General features: G+C 42.6%; 1 protein-coding gene across 4 annotated transcripts; it reads left to right on the top strand.

Annotated features, from left to right (window-relative positions):
• The first annotated feature begins 312 nt into the window (after positions 1-312).
• On the top strand, positions 313-23,099 carry LOC134883426 (RNA-binding protein Musashi homolog 1-like). 4 transcript variants are annotated; one of them, XM_063911786.1, is made up of 14 exons: positions 313-488; positions 1,006-1,046; positions 1,711-1,792; positions 1,916-2,000; positions 10,078-10,119; positions 10,657-10,749; positions 16,110-16,158; positions 16,865-16,947; positions 17,098-17,215; positions 18,779-18,859; positions 19,209-19,265; positions 20,232-20,291; positions 20,528-20,682; positions 20,763-23,099. In XM_063911786.1, the coding sequence occupies exons 1-14, from the start codon at positions 424-426 to the stop codon at positions 20,829-20,831; spliced, it is 1,080 nt and encodes a 359-aa protein (XP_063767856.1). In that variant the 5' UTR covers positions 313-423; the 3' UTR covers positions 20,832-23,099. The 4 variants fall into 4 exon arrangements, with proteins under 4 accessions (XP_063767856.1, XP_063767857.1, XP_063767858.1 ...); XM_063911787.1 differs by having other exon boundaries at positions 20,790-23,099; XM_063911788.1 differs by lacking the exon at positions 19,209-19,265.
• Positions 23,100-23,310: the final 211 nt, after the last annotated feature.

Consider the following 23,310-nt stretch of genomic DNA (forward strand, 5'->3'; position numbering starts at 1 on the left):
GCTGCTGCAGATTCTCTAAACATTCAAAATGCTTTAACGGGCCATGCTGTTGTGATCGACCAATGACAAGAACGGCGGGGAAACACTACAGAGAAGCGCCACTGGCAGCATGAATAAAGGCAGGCAACGTGCAGCAGGAGGGAGGGGAGGGAGGTCCGAGGCAGGGGTAGGCTACGGGAAAACGAGGTAGAGGCGGGGCTTATCTCTGAGCGTGTATGCATGCGTATCTGTGTGTGTGTGTGTGTGTGTGTGTGTGTGTGTGTGAGCGCTTTCCTCGCTCACCCCTCCTCTTTTTGAGCCACCCCACCCCCACCTCCCCTCTCGGCTGCCCGCCCCTGAGTCTGGAGCAGCAGCAGCAGCAGCAGTGGAGCTTCACTGCCTCTCCTCGCCTCACAGTGCGGGAATATACCAGCGGAGAGCGGAATGGATACGGAAGGGAGCCAGAGCAGCCTGTCCTCCGGCGCGGACAACTCCCCCCACGACCCCTGGTAAAAGCCTCACACCGCCCGCATGCAATTCGCTCGCCTGTCGGCCCGATTCGAGTTCACCTTGGACTTTAGTTGAGTTCAGTGCGGGAGCGTAGCCGCGCCGAGACAAAAGACAAGCACGCTGTGTGTGTGTGTGTGTGTGTATGTGTGTGTGTGTGGGATGGATCCACTCAGCTAAGGAGACACAGACGCACCACGGCTTTCCGTCTGTTTCCCCCCAACCGCTTGTTTGTTTATTTATCTCGCTTTTCCTCCACCAGGCCCCATTGCAACTTCTCCTCCATCCTCTGGAAAATCCTCTCCTTTTTTCCTCCTCTAGGGGATTATAACGGCCCGACTGGCCGATTGGGGACTTCGCAACATGGCCGATGCTTTCTTCTTACTTTATTGATGCTATATTACACATAATTCCCCCCAGCTTTTACCCCCTCCCTATTGAATGTGGTTGTGCATGTGCTATGCTGGAAAGACGGCGCGCTATTCTGTGTGACTTACAGCTTGTGTTTCTCTCATTCAGCAAAATGTTCATCGGGGGTCTGAGTTGGCAGACGACACAAGGTGAGCTGTCCCGCACGCTACTTTAATAAGTCTGAATGAAAGACTACTGTTTACTCCTCCTCTACACATACAGCCTGCATATTACGTTCCCGAAGTTAAATAAGAAACACCGTAAATAGTTAAATCAAAGCCTCCTTTTCAATAAGGATCAGCTCTCAGGGTTTAGACTTGCCGAGACGCAGGGAGATTAACACTGCATGCACACACTCTGTCTGCCTTTCCATGTGAGCGCAATACACTGTTAATAACAGAAGGGCATTTATAGCAAAGAGAGATCGATTATTCAGCGTTAAAGCTCAAGTTCGGCTCATATGGATGGCCGTGTCTGCGTGTTGTTTTTGCACTCCGCTGAATCCATTCATTTATTTTAGGAGTGTGAGACAGATGCACGGATACACTTTATGCTTGTTCCGTGTTCTCGCTGGACGCCTTGTCAAAACATGGATCGTAAACCAAGTGTAGCTTTGTTTGTGGTCCGCAGGGCCTTAATGGGCTATTATGCTGAATGGCCAGTGTACAGTCTCTGGAGAGGGACACAAACACAACGTGGTCCGGCCCGACCCCCATTGTCTCTCTCCAGCCACATCACCTCACCAGGGCCTGTAGGGAGAAGTCCAATTTACGGATTTATTTAACCGTGTTCTCCCTATTGTTGTGTTCGCAGAGGGCTTGAAGGAGTACTTCTGTAAATTCGGAGAGGTGAAGGAGTGTATGGTGATGCGGGATCCCGTTACCAAGCGGTCGAGGTAAGAAGGAGGCGTGTGCGCTCCGCCGTCCTATCACTGGATGCCTCATGCTCTTCCACTGGGCTGTTTATGCCAAAACGTTGCATTTCTGAATCTGAATTTCTCTTATTTTTCTTTTCGCAGGGGCTTTGGGTTTGTAACATACGCAGATCAAGCCGGTGTGGAGAAGGTTTTGGCGCAAAACAGACACGAGTTGGATTCCAAAACGGTGAGTTTCTACCTTTGAAGAGCTGGATGTTGGGTTACTTTTTTTCCAATTTCTATGTAGCATGTTTTTTTCTTCCCCCGGTGCATTTTACCTCCCACCGTATGGCTTGTAAAGTTGAGTGAGGAGTGCGTTTTGGAGCAGCCTCCCCCCTCCTCCTCGTCTCTCTGCTCATTTCCCCCTCCAAATCCTGGTTCAGGGCGCCAACATGAAAGCGTTCTTTCTTGGTCTTCATTGCCATGGTTACCTGGGGACCTGAATGGGGTAGGAGCCCCTGCTAAACCCTCACAGGGTTTATGCAGAGAGTTTTTTCTACTTTTTTTTTCCTCATAGAAGTATCAAGCACTAGTTTTTTTAGTGGCAACTCTCGGGGGAAAAAGTTTGTGGAAAGAAAACAGTTGTGTGTGTGCAGGAGTTGTCTGTGAGGTCCAAATAAATTCAATATTGAAATGGACGCTCTGTTTGTTTGAACAACTACTCTGATCTCTGTGATTTCCCCTCCTACACTAATGATTTAAATTTGGGTAAACGGGACAAATCAGCTCCCACTCAGAGGTCAGAGCACACACTGTGCTTGTTTTTAGCTACATAATGTAACCAGTGACAGGTTAGATGTGTGTGTATCCCTGCGTTTGACTCAAAGCTGCTGACTCAGATTTAAATATCCGTGGAAGGTGTGAATGTGGCTGTCTTGGTCATGTAGATGAGTTGTAGGAATGGGTCTGGGTGTGTCTTCAGTCAGGTTGTGGCCTCTCGTAACCACACACACACAATAGGATCATTTGAGAGTGAAAATCGGTGGCTCAGAGATGCAGTCAGAGCCCAGGGGTGGAGGAAAAGGTAGAGTTGGTAAGTTGTTGGAGCAAGCCTGTTGCCGGGGGTGACGCCAGTCACAGGAGACAGTGCTTTAACTGCATGGCCTGATGGGAATTATGTCTCCATAACAACTTCCCAGCTATTTTGCATTAACGGTTGGTTAGCAAAGCTCTAATGTTATGTCACCATGTACCTTTATACTTACTTCGCTGTTTGAAAGAATGGGATAATATCTTTGTTATACTTTTTAATGTTTCATTTTATTTGTGCCGTTGGATCTTTCTGCACAGTTGCTGTGAGGTTTATGAGCGTAGCTGCTGGTAATCTGTCAATTTTTTCAGTCAGCTTGGAAGCAAGTTTTGAGCTACTGCAAAGTGTTACTTAGTGAGTCATATTACCTATTAAACCAAGGTACAGTCTTTAAGAGCCAGAGAGTGTGAGTGTGTGTGTGTGTGTGTGTGTGTGTGATGGGAACACTGGTTGGCAGGCCCCTAGTGGGGTTAGGCGTTGCCCTATTATAAACCAAAACACAACGTAAGTCTAAACAGTAATAATGTTAACCACTCAAATGCAGCTTTGGTTGCTCAGGTTGTTGTGGCAGCAGTCTTGGGGGTGGGGGGGGGGAAACGATGACACCGTGTTACCACTATCCAACCAGGCGTTTATAAACAGGGTTGCCATTTTGTTGTTCCATTTTCAGAATAAGAGCCTAGATCTTATTTGAAAGTGCTTTCCCAATAATGGCTTGGACTACTCCATTGCTTATATTTGACTTCTATGACAATGCATAACATAAAAACTGTTGCAAAATGATAAGACGTTGTGCAGATCATTCCGCAACAGCTCAAGAGTTATTACTTTTTCTTTGTCTATGAATAATTATTTTAAAAAGCCTTTCAAGAGTACATTTTATTAGAGTAAACTGTGAGTCATTTTCTGTCTTGCAGGACTGAATAATTTTAATAACACACAGCTTTAAGGGATCAGCGTCAAACTCTCTGTAACATCTCCAACACCTGTCCCAACTTAATTATTTCATATATTTATTTATTTCTTTGTGTCTCCCTCACACCTGGACTCTTGCCCCCCCCCCCCCCCTCTTCACAGTCAGAGGAGGCTAACTATTGTTTGATCAGCAGGAGATTTGAGAAAGACATTCCTCCCTGGAATGAGGAAGAATAAGCGATGCTCTGATTTTTTCCCCCATTTCTTTTTCTTATGCTGAGCCTTTGGTTTGCAAGCTACAAGGCCTGAAGCAGGAAGAAGAGGAAGGTGAATTAAAGGGATGTAACAGAGCAACCGGGTGCCGTGTAAGGACACACCGGGTGAGAAGTAAACTAGATTAACTGGTACAGGGTTCAGACCACAGCTTACAAGTGGTATTAAACATTTACAGGCCTTTTACTTGAAGAATTGTTCTATCCACATTAGCAACACACTGAACACTGATGGAATATAAGTCAATACCTGTGGGCCTAAGAAGAATTCAAAAGCAACAAATGCAAGAGGTTGTCTATTGTTTTTAGAGGGAGGTTTTTGTTTTGGTAGGAGGTTAGATTTCCTGTCGGGGTAGAGTGTAGCCTAAGGGCAGTAGTGTGCTGTCGTTTTTCTTTGGACAGAGAAGAAGGGCACAACTGGTATTTGTTTTCTCCGAGGGAATAATTGACCGGGAAGAAAAGAGGAGAGCAGATAGCCCCCGAAATGCCACGTCTCCTCATTCTCTCAGCAAATGGTGATATCAGATTTGAGCGTGTTATAATTTGTAGTTAGAGTTTGCAGATGAGAAAGAGGGGTCGTTTGTGTGAATTTGTCAGGCAAATACATGATTGTATTATTACGTAGGTTAATTCTTTGGATACATAATTGTATTTCTTTAGCCATGTGTACAGTGAAGTACTATCTGAGAAGGCTTTGCTAGTGATGTGGAATGAGATACTAATGGTTTTTAGTATGTACCTGAAAATATCTCCTTACAACAGTGTAAAATCAAAACACCATGTATACGAAGAAATGGCAAAAATAGGTAACATGCAGGAGATTTGTTCTCTTTCCTTTTTAACACCAAGTAAACAGGACTGCCCTTTTCCAAATGTGTTACAGTAGGTGGTAATTGCTGCTTTTCGCACACTTGTCTGTGAAGGTACAGTGGTGGTCATCAGCATGGCGCTAATTTAGCTGCTTTAGCTCTGCACTGTAACAACATAATGTAAGCACCAGCCTCGGTCGACCATTGTCACCACCGTCTAAAACACCTGGTTAGAGGAGAGTGTAGATGCTTGCACCAGCGCCTCGCTCCTGACTGGAGATTAGCTGTTTGTGCTGACGTGGACAGAACTGGAGATGGGGGATGGAGAAGGTGGAGGAGAGCAGAGCGAGGCAGGCCCAGCTTCCCGTGCTGTAATTAGTATAGATCTGTAAAGCAACTAATCCGATTGAGGGAAACAAACTGGATTGAACTTCCGAAGGTCCATGCATGGCGTCAGATCAGGGGATAAATCCTGGACCTGCTCTGAAGGTGGGTCCAGGGTTCTCTCCACAACCCCACCCCCCTATTGTCACGATATAGACCCGTCCTGGCCAGGCGCCCTAGTAAGGTTACACGGTTGGGTTTGGGTTTAAGGGGGGGGGTCCTCATTAGTGAGCTTCGTTAACTAATTACTGTGCCATTGTTCAGCTGTGCAGATTGACCCCGCTGGCCTGAGCCCAAACCGAGTCTCTCGCTCTCTCTGCGTGCATGCATTGACATGCCAAACTCCTTTTGTCTCCTCTTGTGTTTATAGCTTTTTGTTTAGCTTATATTGATTATATCTTCATAATGGGACAGCCTGCGGTGCCTTTTCATCAGTGTTTGCCATTTTGTTGCAAGAATGAGTTGGTCTTAAATGTCTATATGTGACTTTGTGATGGCAATACACTTGTTGTCAGTTGGATTGTTGTGTATTTCTTGCCCTTTTAATTACATGTATGTGTCACTTTATATACATGTGTTGGTGTTTATGTTTGTGCTACATTATGCGAGGGACTGTGAGTGAGTGTGTATGTATATGTGTGCCTGTAAAGGGTAGCTCGGGAGCCCCAGTTCCTCAACGGGCCCATCTGTTTTGTACTCTTTGTCCTGTTAATTAATGAAATCAGAGGGGCTGCCTGCTGGGACAGCCCTGCTGCACCGCTACACTGGACAGGCCCACTTTCTCATGGGTCGACTCCAAATGAATGCCTTTCCTTTCTCCCTGTGCTTTGTCATCTTCACACTCTTTCTCCCCCTCTCTCTCTCTCTTTCCCTTTCTATCGATTTGACTTCCTATTTTTATATTTGTGTTTTTTCAGTTTGTTACACTGTTGGACGCGCTGGGCCATGTGAGGTGACTATTGGTCGTAGATTAGTCTCAAAAGCTAAACCACTAAAATCATATCGTAGGCTCTGCCGTCACTGGGCTGCTTAGATTGAGCGGAGGTTGGATGTCATGAAGCAGGATGTTAGTCAGACCATTTCACGAACACTCAGTCATAACTTCTTCGTCAGTCCGGGGAAGAGCAACTTTAATTCACCAGTAGATACATTTTCCCCACTGTGTTGATTAAGACTTCTCAAATGTCAAGCCTCCGAAGAGCTATTTCTGAGTGTTGCAAACAGTGACCTGGCTAAGTCCTTTTACCGTTTTGCTTTGTGGCCTATCTGTCTTCCTCGAGGCTAATCCGCCCGTCTGATAGATGCTTTAGTTTTCATTTATTATAGCCTTCCTCCGAGTACAGCCGGACGTAGAAATCACATGTTAGATATATTCTGTTATGTCGCTGAAGTGGAATGATTTTTAACAGCATGGCATGACTGTAGCGGTAGTAGCACTATTACAGATACTCCATTAGGCCTAACCTAGTATAGCTGGTAACCTTCTTTATTTTTAGACTAGGAGCTCTTGATGATTTATAAGCTATGATATATTGGTGTTTTGATAACATGTGATATTTGGGTGCATATATTTCATAAAATATACCATGAGACATACTTTTTTTAACCTATTTTTCGACACAGATTATACCGCAGGATCTTTCCCTTTAATATTTCCTCTTTAATAATGTGATGACATATTCAGTGATTTTAGCAATAAACGTTTTTGACATTTTAAAATGTGGTAATAAAGTGACTCACAATATATTTTAATATTGGGATATAATCTATATTTGGCCTGAACAATAAAATAAAAATATTCAGTAAAGTGGTACATTATCACAACTGCTATAAATAAAAGATTTTTTGAATACAAAAATGAAAGGAAATTGTTTCCAACATTCATTTGTTTATTGAACTAGCACGAGTGCACCAATAAAAGAGTTACATTCTGTGATTTTCCTACTAATACTGGCTATAAAAAGTGATGTATTGTCCAGTCTTGTTCACTTATAGCTCTGCCTTAGAGTAAAATCGACTGTTTTCAAGCAAAAGTAAAGACAACTGACTCTTACAAAGACGCATTGGAAGGGGACTGGTGTTAAAATGACAGCAAATGAGTATTTACTGATACTAAGTGATTAGGATTCTTGTTGTTTTTGTATGTATCTGCTTGTGGAAACAGATTTTAGGTGGATATTTGACTGTGTTAATGGTACGTGACTGCAGTCTTGTCTAATGTGAGAGTTGGTTTCTGACTGCTGTCATTGTCAGCTCACGGTCTGTGTCTGCGCAGCACAATGGCCTCAGGCTAACACCTGTCCTCTAGTTTTGTTCAACATTTTTCTTTTTTACCTTTCAGTGCCTGTCTTTCCCAAACACACCTGGGCTGTTTTCTAAGTTATTAGGCGTTTTTTAAAGAAAACACTGATAGAAAATATTGCAGCACAAAATGTAATCCTGAATAGGTACATTGCTGCCTTGTGTGTTTCTGCTGTTATTTTTTAGAGGTCACTGCAGATTTCGTTTTTGTTTCTTGCTTGTAATGTGTTGTTGTTTATAGGAATGGCTAGATCTATACTAGCCGTCTACAGTATTTGTGGCATTTTTCTGATGAAATGCACGTGTTTCAAAGGTCACTGTGCTGGTAAACATAGACTATGGAGCCACTACACATCTATTATATTATATCAGGCCACTCAGAGCAGATCCTGTAAGAAACGCTGTAGTCTGCTCATTGTTTGTGAGTGCGCTCTGTTGTTGCACTGCTGTTGCCAATAGCCGCTAGTGGCTCTGCGTGTCCTTGTCACCTTTGTCTTTGTGCTCAGACCAGCTGGAGGTGACATGACTCCTCTCGTCTTTGTGCCCCACTTCAAGGTGCAAAGAACTTCTGCAATCCCTTCCAAGGACGCTGCAGCTGCATCTTAGTTACACAGCGGCCGTGCTCTCCAAGTAGTGTTAAATATGTGGTACTTAAAGGTCCTCGAAGGATATTTTAGTCTGTAGACTTGTCATCAAAAGCAGGGATTCATCACAGCCGAGAGATGAAAGGATTGGTGGAATATTGAATGAACACGCTCGCTTGTATTGTGTGTATTGTTCACATTATAAGTGCATATTTCTGGCCATTTGATAGGCTCCCTTTTAGTTGCCAATATCAATTCAATACCTCTGATAGCGGCTGTGTGAGACACAAGGGCTTTTGCTTCACATCCAATTATTAGAACAAAGATGGAACTCTAAGACCATAATACACTACAAGGTCTTGTGACCTAAAATCATCTCTCTTGTCAGCTTGAGTGAGAATAACACGAGATTCCTCACAAATGTAAAATGCCAGGCAAGGCTTTGCATATTTAGCATTATTAAAGGCCAGCACATTCAAAACTCATTTGCTTCTAATTTTATCTCTAACCTTGACCACAGCTGAGACATTCCACTTGGGAGAAATATGGATACAGTCAAATCTTACTAATCCAAAATGGAGGCTGTCTGGATTTGTGAGATTTAAAAAAACATATATCCGCCTAATGTATTCAGAATATTGTATGCTCATTTTAGATGCTAGACTGCCCTGCTCTGTCTTTTAGTTGTGTTGCTACGCACAATTTAGAGAATGTACGTATTCACGCCTCGCTGTCTATTTTGTTCCGTACGCCTGTTTGTTTGGATTTTTTGGGGCTTGCATAAACAAGGGGCTACTATACATACTGGTAGATTAGCATACGTTCTATTTCTGGACATGCAGGCCTTCGAATAGCCACAGACTTAGAGACTTTCTGTTGTAATTCTAGTTAGTTAACAGTATGATAATTCATTGATGCCCGGAGCAGAATTCTGTCTACACATGAACACCATCAGCTACTGAACAACACATCCGGAAAAGGTAGAGTTTTGGTGTCTTTGCTTAAATGTACTCAAGCTTGGGGATTCATTTAATGGCGGTTGTCTGGGTAGGAAGAAATATACCTTGCAGTCTCAGAAAAGACGGGGACAATATTTATTCTGCATTTGAACCTTTTTTTAACAGCAATATTTGCTTGAGGTTCTGGAAACGCTGAGCCATTAGCAGCTCAAAAACATGTTTTCAAGAAAAGAAACTCTTTATGGTCTCAGTTACACAACTAAAGAAATAAATAATATACATGTATTTTTGCCTAGCGATGCAACTGACCTGCATCGATTGGCCTACCAATCAGTTTGTTGGTTGACAGAAAAAAAAAATGTTGGTAATTGATTAATCATTAGGGTAATTTAACAAGCAAAAATGTAATATCTCTGTCGTATAAGTAGCTTCTTTCTCGGTTTTATATCATTCAACTTAACATAGACATTCAAAGACATCCTCTTTGACATTGAGGAACTCTGAGGGGCATTTTCCCCTTCTTTCTGTCATTTCCAAAAATCTAGAAAATATATGTACTACATGTTACCATCATTTGAAATATTCGATATTTCCTTCCTTTGGTATTTCAACATTGCAATTGTACCGTTGTGAAATCCCTGTCTTGGGTGAAGGGAAGGCTTACCACTCTTATACTTACATTTGGTTTCATTAAGACCAGACAGTGAGAATTTAGAGACATTTGTTTTTGTTTGTTTATGAAAATGGGTTTATCTTGCAGTTATTATGAATATTATACCAGCAGTGTGCGTCTCCAAACATTAGGATTGTTAAGCAAATGTCAAATAAATCTCACTTCTAATAGAATCCTCTTAATATCTGTAATACGCCGGCCTATCACAATCGTCACAGTTCATCAAAACTTCATTTAAATCCACAGCAGGAAGCCTGGGATTGTGTAGCTCGTTACAGACAAGGACGGACATGTTTTACTTTTCCCTCTTTAAAACTAACTTCTCTCTCCTCTACAGATCGACCCCAAGGTGGCGTTTCCTCGCCGGGCTCAGCCTAAGGTGAGTGCACCCTGAAGGGGTTAATGATGAGGAGTCGTAGTGATGATGTCATATGTCACTGCTCATCACTCAGCCCTGATTGGCTGGGATTAGAGTCAGGCAAATGACCAAAGAGGAGCTGCAATCCTCTTGTCCAGCCTGACACCGTGACCCAATACCCTGACCCTTCCCAACCCCCGACCGTCAGCAGCCAACATCTTAAACACACACACACACACACACACACACACACACACACACACACACACACACACACACACACACACACACACACACTAATGTTTGTCCTGGCACACACACACACACATACGGATGCCTCCATACAGTGGTTACCTGTATGCACGCTCACCCCTCCAAACCGTGAATGTAACAGATCTTAAACTGGAGTGAATTAGGTTGAATGCTCAGAAGAGCTTTCAGAAACCTCTGAGATGAAATAAACGCCAACAAACACAAAGTCTCTTTATCACCAACATCCACCCCCTGCCTAATGTGATTAGTGGTAAACGATGCCCTCTTCTTCTTCTGTGTTGCTAGCTGGTGACCAGGACAAAGAAGATCTTTGTCGGAGGACTGTCAGTCAATACCACCATCGAAGATGTGAAGCATTACTTCGACCAGTTTGGAAAGGTATACTATACACAAAGCTGCCATCTATTTGTAGCCATTCCACTCAGTGATGACCGCCTGTCTTTTACATCTCTAGTGCTGTGGTTTCCAAACTTTTGTGTCACACTGAACCAAACCATCCCTTCATAAACACCCCCCCCCCCATCAACAACATGCTACAAATCTGCTCACATTGAGTTTTAACTGGATATTCAACTAATTATACGATATTGAATGTGACAATATTTTCTTCATACAGTTGATTCCATTTAACAATTTCTCCCTAGCTAAATGTTTCAGCTGTTTAGCTAATTTCATTTAGCTCACAATTTCAAACATTATCCTTTAAACCATGATTTATTCAAATATCATTGAATACTAGCCAATCTTTCCACAGTTATTCATTACTATTAGCAAATGTTCACTTTTTCAACCATTTTCCTTTTAGAAATCTCAATAATTTACCCAGTAGCTAACCATTTCAGCCGTTTAGTCGATACTATTTGCTACTTTTCACAATTTAAACCATTTTCCTTTAAGCTATTTCAATCATTTGATCACAAGATCACTCTTATTTAATGTTTAGAATTTCTATCATTAGCTGATCCAATCCACTAACTAACTATTTAAACCGTTCATCCATTGCTATTAGCTAATGTTCACAATTTCACATTTTCGTTTAAGCCATTTCAATCCATCTTGTTTAGCAAGCGTTAACTGTTTTTCTAAGCTTTTCTGTTCGCGAGCTAACACGTTTTCAAACACATTTAATCGCAACTGGTTATGTTTAGGTGACCTCAAGCTGACTCAATATGTGGCCATGATTTTTATAGGACATCAACATTTCAATTTGATCAAATCACTTCACAATCTACTCCACACTTTTTCCACAAAACCCCTGGCAACAGCAGAAGTAGCCCCTGGGGTACACTTGTTGGGAATCACAGCTATAATGTTCTGTCCAACTTTGATATATTATATTAATCTGTGATCCTAATACCTTTCACATCTCTCAGCTTTCCCAAAGCTTTACTTTCCTCTCTTTCCCGCTTTTCATTTTAGTTGAGAAAATACAAATACTCAAACGGGGCCTCGTTTAAAAAACAGCAATCATTTAAAAGGAAGAGAGCACTGAAAGAGAGAAAGAACTAAAAGAAAGGAAAATCCTGTTGATTGTGTGCAGCTACAGCATTAGTTAGTCTGTTAGTTTATCTCTTTTGTGAGCTGTTTTGCTCTTTTATAATCACATTTCTGTGTTTTTGGCTTTTCCATTTGTCCTGTTCAGCTCCTTTGAATGAAATTTGGTGAAAGGCAAACACATGCTGTGGGGACAGATGAGTGGCCGGGGAGAGGCAGGAAGAAAAAAAAAAGCAGCAAGAGGAGGGGAGGAGAAGAGGGAGATGGCGGGGGTCTGAAAGGGAAGAAGCAACCCCCTGTAGAGTGAGAGGGAGGGGAGCAGAGAAAGGGTTGAAGGGCAGAGAAAAGTAGGAATGTTGAGATAGTGAGGAGGAAAGAGTGGCTATGAAAGGGGAAAACACCCATCTGATGGGCCGTAAACGTATCAAAGTGTCCACCATGCATGACATGTTGGGTTACTTTTCAGCTAGCTCCGCTTTGGGAGGCTGGGGAGTGTGTTTGAGTTCAGGCTCTTCAGTATTAACTAATCACATGCAACAGCTGCTCCTGTAACAAACCCCCCTAACCGCCCCCACCTTACCCAAAATCACTACCTCAGACACCCTCCCATCCCACATACACACACCCTGCTCTCAGCTTGTTGCCGTGGTGACCTGCTTTCGCCCATTGTCCCACTGTAATCCAGTGTTTTTTTTGTTGAGTTTCCTTAAAAAAAAGAAAAGAAAATTCTAAGGAGTGTGCATTTGCATGAATGGAAAAAAGGGTGTGTGCGTGCATGAAAGTGTGACAGTGGCATGGGTGCGATGGGAGGCAAGCTTGCATACATTTGTGCAGACTGCAAGACTCACAGCCAGCGATCCAGTTGTCACAAACACTTAAACGTGTGCCTGTGCTGTTGTTGGTGTAAGCACGAAAATAGTCCAAAATTAAACATCGCTTCAGAATGTAGGCCTAATGGATTGGAAGAAATTAATAGCACCAACCTCCTTCTGCCGTGTGTGTAGCTGTGTTTTCTCTCAGTTGGCCTCTGACTCTTGTTTACCATATTTTAGGTGTTCAAATTCACTTAAATCTGTGATGTTGGTGCTGGTTGTCTTCGATCAAACGTGTGACCTTCACACTTTAGGAACTCCTTGTAAGGTGCATGTTGTGACATGTTTGTGTTTTTATAAAATGGCAGCTCTGTGGCGAACCAGCTCTCCCTGGTGATCACAGACGCTCATATCTAAGAAAACACTCCCTCCGCAGGATGAGGGAATATTTGGACTGTTTGGACACGTGAGACCAAAGCTGTATCATGGATAGCGCCAATCCCACAGTGCATTCCTGCTGAGCGGGAGGTATTTGTTGTTTATTATCTGAGCCTGGTTACAAGGTGCGGGTTAGGATGGAGTAGGATTCGGCGTCCTGTTTATTTTCATACTGTGGCACCGCCTTGTAAAGGAAAACACAGAATGCACTATGCATTTTCTGAAACTCTTTGATATGTACTGTTGTTTATTTATTTTGGAGTATACTTGTGAAGACGCACCTACACAAGCTTCATTGGACCGTACTGAAATGGCTGCTAGGTTGACACATCAGGTGTTTTGGACTGAAACCTAAAGGCATGCATTAATGTGCGGTTTCCTAACGGGATACATCTGAGCTCCTGTTTCAGAATGTCCTAAAGCCAATAGGACTACAACAGCCATGTTTGTAGGATAGAGTCTGAATCCTGAGGTGAAGGTTATCCCCATCAACCTGATGAGAATTAATAACACCTTCCTCCTTTTTTAATTTAGAGCCTGTGTTTAATCGACTAAAAACTCACAGTTAGATTATTTGATAATTATCATGTCAGGCCTTCGGTTCCTGCAGTAAATTATGTTAAACCCAAAGGGTATCCCTGTTTTCACGCTTTTTATCCTTCTACCGCACTGCATTCCTGGAAGTACCTTGCATGGAAAACTACCATTAAAATCCCTCCACTCTAAACTCAACTGAGAGAATAGACCAGAGCAGAGAGCAAAGGAAGGAGAGGATAAGATGAAAAATGTGGCATGGACAGGGCAGACGGGAAAAGTTGGGACTCCACTCACCCATGTGAGCTGGCGATTATTAGGCTTGACTGAACACTTTGTCTGCTGGCCTGTTTAGAGAGAGATGGCTGGAGAGAGAGGAAAGAATGAAAGAGGGAGATGTGAGGAGACAGAAGGGGAAAAAATGTGAATGCCACCTTTCATAATCTCGCAGAAAGTGTAATGGACTTGTCAGCAAACGCTTCGGACAATAGCTGCACGCTTCACTAAAAACTGGATATTTTTAATGGGGCTCTAGGAAAAAAAATCTGCGCATGATCACAGCTGAGCCTTGTTGTTAAAGGTACATCAGAACTTCATGAGAATATGACCTTAACTTTTCTTCCCTCTGCATGCATGCAGACTAGTTAGCGACTGATCTGCTGCTAAGCCAATCTCAGACCCCCACAGCTATCCAATCAGATTGTCTTACAGCACCCTGGGCAGTGGACATCGGAGATCGTCTTCTTATTGGTTTTGGCAAGGGCCAGAGGCTGGTGTGTGACCAAAGCATAAGCTAGCACACGTGACGGGATATTTCTCAAGCCTGCACACCATTGTGTTCTAATGAAAGACAATGAGGTGAACCACGTTAGCACGGCATATTGTCTCTTTTCTCTCTGGCTCTGCCGCTCAAAAGCTCCTTGAACTGGCTGCGCTAAACCTCGGTCATCCCTTCCAGAATAGGCGCTGCTAATGCTAACAGGAGGGCTAGCTGTGCGTGTAACTCTACTCTTATGATAACATGTTGGCCCGCAGCTGTCTACTTACTGTCCTGTTTCCCCGGCCCTCTGCTGTGTCATTGAGTTTGGACGACCGGAAGGGTGGAAAGCATGAGATGAGAGGAGGAGGGGAGGGAGGGGGGGGGGGATAAAATCTGAATGAAGGACAGAGAGAGGAGGGGGGGCTTTTGGTGTGTGTGGCCGAGCTATATGTTGACATAGAGGAGAGTTAAAAGGTTCAAGGAGGGTGCCGAGGCGTCCTTGATCTGCTCCGTGTTCATCATTTGGCGAGGAATATCTAAAAATGTTTCACTCGCAGCTAGGATGTGTTTATCATCTGAAGTAAAGGTCAGACATCGGACGGCCTCTGCCACTCAGGTTTCCCCGGTTTGAGTTTCAGTGCTTGCTGCTTAATGGAAATAGCCATGTAGTCATACTCCACGTGTGTCCATGTAAAGAAGGGAGATCTGTGCTGCAGATTTGCATGAATGTTGTACCTTTAAACGACATAAAAAACACAAAGGTCATTTCCACAGAGAGATCCCAGGCTTCTCTCTCACCTCACACCGTCGGAGCTTTAGCAGAAGCTGCTAACTTTCCTGCCAGTGAAGGACAAGTGAGGGAGGGAGAGTGAAATGGGGGAGGAGGAGGAATATGAATAGGGCAGTGGAGTGAATGCGAAAAGGAAAGTGGAGGGACAAGAAGAATGAAAGGCGAGCGTGTTGACAAAGACCCCGGTTCACTTTGTTCTACCGTCTCTGATCCAAAATGTTCATTTATCCTCCATCAAAACTTCACCTTCTATCTCTTTTATTATCACCCCATAATTTATCAGCTTCACTTCTCTGTCACGTGCTCTCTCTCCCTCACTTCTCCTCTTTTCCCTCCATTCTTTTCATTGAAATTAGTTGGGAAGAGAGGCAGGGGGGGGGATTTTCTTCTAATTGAAATTCTTTACAGGGTCTCCATGGGAATAGTAAACTTTGTGGAGAGGGGGAAAGAAAGACAGCGAGTATGAAAGTGGGGAGGGGGGGTGCAGGACAAGAGTTTGTGAGAAAGACAGAGCAAAGAATGAGAGAGAATTTCCTTCAGTGAGTGGGGAATAGTCACTTATTTTCCACCTTGATAGATTGTACTTCATTTTATTTTTATACAGTGTCTCCCCCCTCCCTCATTGCTCATTCTATCTTTTCTTTCCTCCTTTGTCACCTGTCACCCCTCCCTCTCTGCCTTCCACCATCTCCATCTGTTTTCCCCTTAGTCAAATGCTAAAGAGGGACAATGGCACCCCATGCTGTGTAATGGTGTGTGTGTGTGTGTGTGTGTGTGTGTGTGTGTGTGTGTGTGTGTGTGTGTGTGTGTGTGTGTGTGTGTGTGTGTGTGTGTGTGTGTGTGTGTGTGTGTGTGTGTGTGTGTGTGTGTGTGTGTCGAAGCTCATCTATTCTTTGCTTTGTTCTCGCAGGTTGATGATGCCATGCTTATGTTTGACAAAACAACCAACAGGCACAGAGGTACGTCTGCAAAGTCATGACACACACACACACACACACACACACACACACACACACAATGTTAATGTATCGTTAGACTTAGTAAGGACACCTACAAACATGTCCCTTAGAAAGGAGAGGAGCAACAGCGTGATAGGAGTCATTTGGTGAAGCAAATGCTGATTTCTTTCTCAAATGAAATGGATAGAGCACGATTTATCTCTGTCCTCTCTCAGCGAGTTAGAAGTGCGGGACCCGCTGGGGGTCGCGGTGCGGGGTCAGGAGCGTTACAGGCGAGGATGTGACTTAATGAGACATAAGGGAAGAGGGAAAAGGGAACGCGTGGGGTGGAGTAAGAGAAATTGGCTGTGATAATGGAGAGGACAGTAAATCTAGGCTTGGTTTTTTTTGGTGAACCACGCCTTGTCCTGGCTGATGCCAACAGCTTGATTGACAGGGAAGCCACGCCACGCCTGAGCTGACAGCGCGATGCTCTATGGGGGTAAAAAACAGCTTGTGGCGGTCTTACTATATCTACTGTAGGTTTGAAACCATTTTTTGGAATAACAAATGTTTGAGTTTAAATAAGGTCTTGGTAGGGAATTTTTTTTAAAGGTTAAATTCTGTGCTTTTACAAATCATTTTGGGGTTGTTTTTGTCACAGACTACAGGGTATCGTTGACATAAACAATCAGAGAGGTCACGTTTCTGTTTGTGTCTCTTCCAGGCTTTGGCTTTGTCACCTTTGAGAATGAAGACGTGGTGGAGAAAGTGTGTGAGATCCACTTCCATGAGATCAACAACAAAATGGTACGCACGTCATCAATAATATATTTCATTTGGTTGAGCTGCTTTTAGTTTTTCTGCCAGGGTGTGTCGTACGTTTAAGGATTGGGTTGTGTCTTTATCGCCACATTTTGGATTACAATTATTAATACATGTTGGTTTCCTGTGCTTTAGGTGGAGTGTAAGAAAGCCCAGCCCAAGGAAGTGATGACGCCGACAGGCTCAGCCAGAGGCCGCTCCAGAGTGATGCCCTATGGGATGGACGCCTTCATGCTGGGAATCGGCATGCTGGGTAAGATCCAAAAATATAAACCCAAAGTAAATACCCTATTCTCCCTGAACGTTTTCCTCATAAGCAATAGGTGTTGTAGTTCAGAGCAGAAACCAACCCAGTCTCCTGAGAAATAATGTTCATATGCAGCTAAACTGCACTGTCAACAACACATCAAGCAAAGCTTTGTTCTTTCAGACTATTGGACCTGGATTTAAACACTTAGTTAAAATGTAATGAAATTTAAAAAACGGTTAGGTCCGGTAAAACTGAATGAATTGGCGTTTAATTATTACAATTTGAGTAATTACGTTATTTACAAATGAAAAAGAGAATAAATCCTTGTTTACTTTTGGTTTTAAAGGACACAAGCACTGATTTCCTAGGTGACAGTGTTGTATTTGTTTGACGAACTCATTGAACCCCACCACCCCTTCACCTCTGTTCTTGGACTTTCATTATTTGCATATCAGCGATACGTCCAAACAAATGTAATCTGGGAAAATATTTTGAAACAGAACAGGCTGCATACATATAACACAACATAGAGACATTATGGGTGGTTTTATCAAACATATTACCCTAATGTCTAATGTTAACCTAAAGTAATGTGTCTGAGTATTTGCCAGAAAATAAAAATCAATGTTTCTAAATGTAGGCATGCTTACCAAACACGTAACAGCGCTTTTTAACATGATGGTTTGATGGCAATTTGTCTAAATAATTTCCCAATTTTTATGGACAGCAGCAGTCTCAAAACCTCAACACCTTTCCCCAGTTTTACCTTTAAATGTAATGCACATCTTAGTGTAAACCAGTTCAGTCCTCTTTGTCTGTATGCTGCAACACTAAAGTAAAACCATGCCACGTGGAGGACGTCCTCTGTGGCTCCTTATATGGAATATTGGTATGATTTCACAAATAAATATAAGGAAAAGAATCCAGATCACTTCAACTAAAATTGCTTTCTTAAGTTAGGTTCATATTAATCTCAGAGCTGATTCTTACATGCTCGTTTTCAATGAACAAAGCTGTGATTTATGATGTAGAAATTTAGAGGTCACAGTCTGAAGGGCGTCAGAGCTCTACACACTGGAGTGAAATATGGTATGAAAACATCCTCATTGAGAAAAACAGCCTGAGAGGCTCAGTGCTGTTGGTGGGGGTGTGGCGCCCTCTACTGCACATTTCACATTACTACACCCTACTGTAATACCCTAAGTCTCAAGCCCATAGACATTAACTAGTCTGGCTCCTTTGTAATTCCCCTTTGGTGACCATGACCTTTAAGAAATTGATGAAAAAAGTCTGTTATTATAATGTATGAGCGTTAATAATCACATGTCCCCTAGTTGATGAGTTCCTCCAGAGGTTCAATGTGAAACTAATAGCAGTCAATGGCTGATTAAAATAACGAGAAAGAGAATAAAAGAACCCATACTCCTAAATGTCAAGTAGTGCACCCTTAAATATGACTGAGTTTGGTAGTTTCTCCAAAGAAATGTGTCTGAAATATACCGGTGATGGTTAGCTAACAGCACAGTCTTCACTTAAATAAACCCATCATTTAATATTCTTTAACAGGCTACCCAGGTTTCCAGACTACTACCTACACCAGCCGCAGTTACTCTGGAATTCCTCCGGGTTACACTTATCAATTCCCAGGTAGGTCCTTATACATCAAACATATAATTTACTGTCTTTACTTCCTCTGACAGGGAGGGGAGAGTGTGATGGGTGTAGTCTTCTTTCAAAATTCTCACGTGTCTTTCCAAACCTTCTGTAATGTATACATCAAATGGACTTTATTCAGCTGTTTTCTCCTTATATTGTTCTGTGTGTTTTTATCTACTCTTTCTTTTGGCTGTGCCCCCCTCCCCCCTCTGCTCCCACCTTCCTGCCTGTCCTCACAGTAGATGTTTAACTTGCTGTGCTCGTGTGTGGCTTTGTAGTCTGGCCAGTGGATGGTGACTGCATTTACAAAGCGCTCTCTCTTGACCTTCTCTGTTTCTAGAATTCCATTTAGAGAGGACCCCCCTCCTGACATCATCCCACCCCCCTGAGCTGGCAGGTCAGTTGCTCCTCATTCCTCCATGGGAGAGAGGGAGACAAAGCTTTTTAGCCAAATACAGTCAAATGAAAGTGCTGGCAACAAAGCAAAGAAGTGTATCACCTCAAATGTCAAACTATGTCTTTAGGAGTTCATTCGCGATGCTTTTTATGAGAATACTAAGGTTGTTTACAAGAACAACGAACCAGATTACTCAGGTGATAAAATGGGCAAAATATCCCAACAACCTTTGGTTCTGTGAATCCTGTGGCCTTATTAAAGAGCCATATTTACAAAAGCTGCAGAGAGCAAGATAAGATAAGGAAGTGAACATAAATGAAAATGTATCTAAAATAACATTTAAAATAATAAATGTACTTAAAATTACATTGAATTAAAAATGAAATTGTAGGGAAAAAGATTAAATACATAAATAAAATGAATACAAATCTAATTTAGACTTGCATTTGTATTTAAATGTGTATTATATATATTTATGGTATTGAAATAAATGACAAATCTAATCATAAATCTTATTTTAATATCTTTTTGAATTGAATTTGACCAAATGTCGGAAGGTATTTACTGCCTCTATCTTTTCTCTTATCTTATTTTTCTTTTAATTCCCCTCATTACAACCTACTGTTAGCCTGAGGATGTTTTGTGTATACATCCACTGCATAAACAAGAAGCTTAGACTGTCTTAACACTGCCCCCCAGTGGCTCTGTGTTGTACTTGAATTATAATCCTGTTTGTTTCTTTCATGAGCATTAATATTTTCAATAGTCTAAACCCAGATTTTATTGGATGTTGTGTGCAGTTAGTTTTTTAGAAGTTGCCCCCTTCCACCAGCTGGATCGAAATGACAGATGTTTGCACAGATGTGGAATCAGCCGGCACTGAGCTGTAGATGGTGACTCATGCTCCAATATGAGAGCGATCCAGAATGACAATGCAAAACAATGTGTTCTCTTTGTAACCCTCAGCCATTCCCCTGACTGCATATGGACCAATGGCAGCAGCCGCAGCAGCAGCAGTAGTTAGAGGTACGTGTGTGTGTGAGCAGAAATATGTTTGTACTTGTGCATACACTCGCCTGAGGCAGAGTGTGTGTACAATGTCTTGCTCGGACAAATAAAAGAGTATTTTTAGACTTCAGTGTGTGTGTGTGTGTGTGTGTGTGTGTGTGTGTGTGTGTGTGTGTGTGTGTGTGTGTGTGTGTGTGTGTGTGTGTGTGAAGCCCCCTAGTGTTGGATCCTGACTTGTGTCCTCTGTCTCTCAGGCTCCACCCCTTCTCGCACAGCTGGTTTCCTGGGCACCAGCAGCCCTGGACCAATGGCTGACTTGTATGCTGCAGCCAACCAGGACTCAGGAGTCGGCGGCTACATCAGCGCAGCTAGCCCCGCCCCCAGCTCAGGGTTTGGTCATGGACTAGGGGTAAGTCACACGCCCCACCAACGAGTACGCACACACTTCACTGCATGCATGGATGCACGTATTATTCTCAAGCCTAATAGAAAGTATATCCCCTCATGTATCCCCAGGGGCCCCTGATTGCTACTGCGTTTACTAATGGCTATCACTGAGACGACTCAGGACACTGAAGATGGGAGGGCCTCTGTTCTGCTGACGAGCCAATCAAAATGCTGGCTGCCCTCTGATGGCACAATCTGATTGGCCGGGGCCGCAGGCTCTTCCTGGCTCTCCGGGCTTCCTGTGGCTCCACCCACCGACTGAATATCTTTTTAAAATCCTGAACTCTGTTTTGCTGTACTAATCTCACTTCAACATAACGTCCCCCGTCTCTCCTCTTTTGTCCTCACGTAGTGTAATAACTAGCCCCCCCTCTTCCTCTGTTATCCATTATCTTTTTTGGAAGCTGAGACAACAAAACTGCAAAAAAAAAAAAGAAAAAAAATCTCTGAGGAGACGTTTGTCATTTGATGGACTGGCAGAGGACTATTTTGATTTTTTATTATTGTTTTATTTTAATGTGACACGTCGCTTCATCATGAAATCCTTCACCGCTGTCACCGAACCGATGTGAGCAGAGAGAGAAGAAACCGTGCGAGATGGATCTTTGTCTGAAAACCATTTTTAAGAAAAGAAGAACAAAATCCAACAACGTCCTCTTTTTAACTCACGGAAACAAGAAAAAACAACTAAAATGTATATTTTGGTAGTCTTTAAAAACAAAACCTTTGTAATATTGTTATTAATATTGACATAATAATGATGATCTGTAAGGTATTTTATTCTGTAATTGGTTTTAAAGCAATGTTTTTATGTCTTCCTGTAAGATATTGTACATAGACGTTGGGTTTGGGTGGGGGGTGGAGGGGGTTTACTGAACCGGCCCGCATGTCATTGGTTGGTTTTGAAAGGGTTAACAGCTATTTTATTGGCTGTCATCTACTACTTTGTGTGGTCATCTCACTTCATTTATCAGTATGCATATGTGTACGGCCAGTCAGCTCCAGCCACGCTTCAGTGCACCGCTGACGACGATCGCTGCTGCGAAATATAACTTCCAGGAGTTTGTCTGGCACATTTGCTCAGTTAAATAACCGTTTTGTCACACACTCATCACTTTGTTTGCTCTACTTCCTAAAAAAAAGCAACTTTGACTTTATAATATTAACACCATGGATGAACTCAGATTACTCACATATTCATAAAACAGGTTAAGAAGACGGACTGCGGAAGAATCACAACCGTTAACGTGAGAAATCAGGGGGTTCACGGGGTCGGGGGTTGATTTGACTTCCTCTGAAAATATTATATATATATTTTTGCGCGATTCACTTCTTAATGGTTTTTGTTTTTATTGTTTTTTTATTCTTTAACGCGGTGATCTCCACCGTGAAAACAAATGAAGGACATTCTCAGAGAAGCAATTGTAGAAAACATCACAATCATGTTCTGTCCTCTTTCGCTGTTGAAGGTGCATGTGATTGCGTCTGAGTGTGTGAGTGAGTGTTTGTGCGCATACATTAAGGTGTAATATGGAACTACTTATGGCAACGAAGGAGCATTTGATTGCCATTTTTTTTGGGTACTGAGAAGAAGAAAAAAAGATCACCCTGCTCCATTGCGGCTCATCTCCCCCGACTCTCTCCCATTTCATATTTAGGGTTGTTAAATTTGTGCTCCTCTGGAAGCGACATATTGTTGTTTATATACAGTTGCTGCTCTGTGTAGTGGTGAACAGAGGGGGTTTGGGCAGGGAACCAGAAATGGAACAGGGTCTCGCTCCCAGTCGGCTCTGACCTCAGAACAGACAACACTGGCTGGCAGGAAGATTCAAAAAGCTGGAACAAATTCAACGTTTTGCAAAAACAAGTGGGCTGTTTGTTCAGCCTTCTTGCTGCAGCCTGTTTGATGTTCAGCACAGCAGAAAACTTCCTGATCCAGCCAGAAGTTCCTCTGTCAGACCGCCTTGGACACGACATAAAACTACTGCTGGACACCAACACTGTAACTTTTTAACTTACAATAAAGCAATAAGTTATTTTTTACCTTACAAATGAAAATAGTACTATTATTGGTAATGGCAGACGTGTGGATAATTCTGCGGCATTAAGACTTATTTTCAGAAAAGAAAAAAAAAGAAGCTATATTTTTCTGTTTTGAGATCTTGTTCCCCTTGTATATTGATTTTAATGATGTCTTTTGTTGTGTTGATGTAAAGAAGAGGGCCAATGCTTGGAATGGAGCTTGGGTCTCTGCGTGAGCTCAGTTGAAGTCTAAGATTCGGGCTGTCCCCCGCCAAGCTTTACAACAATGCTTTTTTTTCCTTGTTTTATTTTTCTGATAATTTCAATTTTAAAATCCTAATAAATTATTCTAAAGCGTTTGATTGTGATGGTCCTTTTTTGTTTTGTTATTAAATGGTTGACTATACATGCAGGTACATTAATGTCCTTCCAGTTGCAACGATGAGAAATCTTGATTCGTCTTTCTCTAAATGGAACTTAAAGCTCCCACTCTGGGTTTGAACATTTCTAAATTTGAGAGGAAAAAAGACATCTATTCATTCATTTATGAACAGGGACAGTGCGCATT

Source organism: Eleginops maclovinus, chromosome 20 (assembly GCF_036324505.1).
Source record: "Eleginops maclovinus isolate JMC-PN-2008 ecotype Puerto Natales chromosome 20, JC_Emac_rtc_rv5, whole genome shotgun sequence".
NCBI classification, from domain to species: Eukaryota; Metazoa; Chordata; class Actinopteri; order Perciformes; family Eleginopidae; genus Eleginops; species Eleginops maclovinus.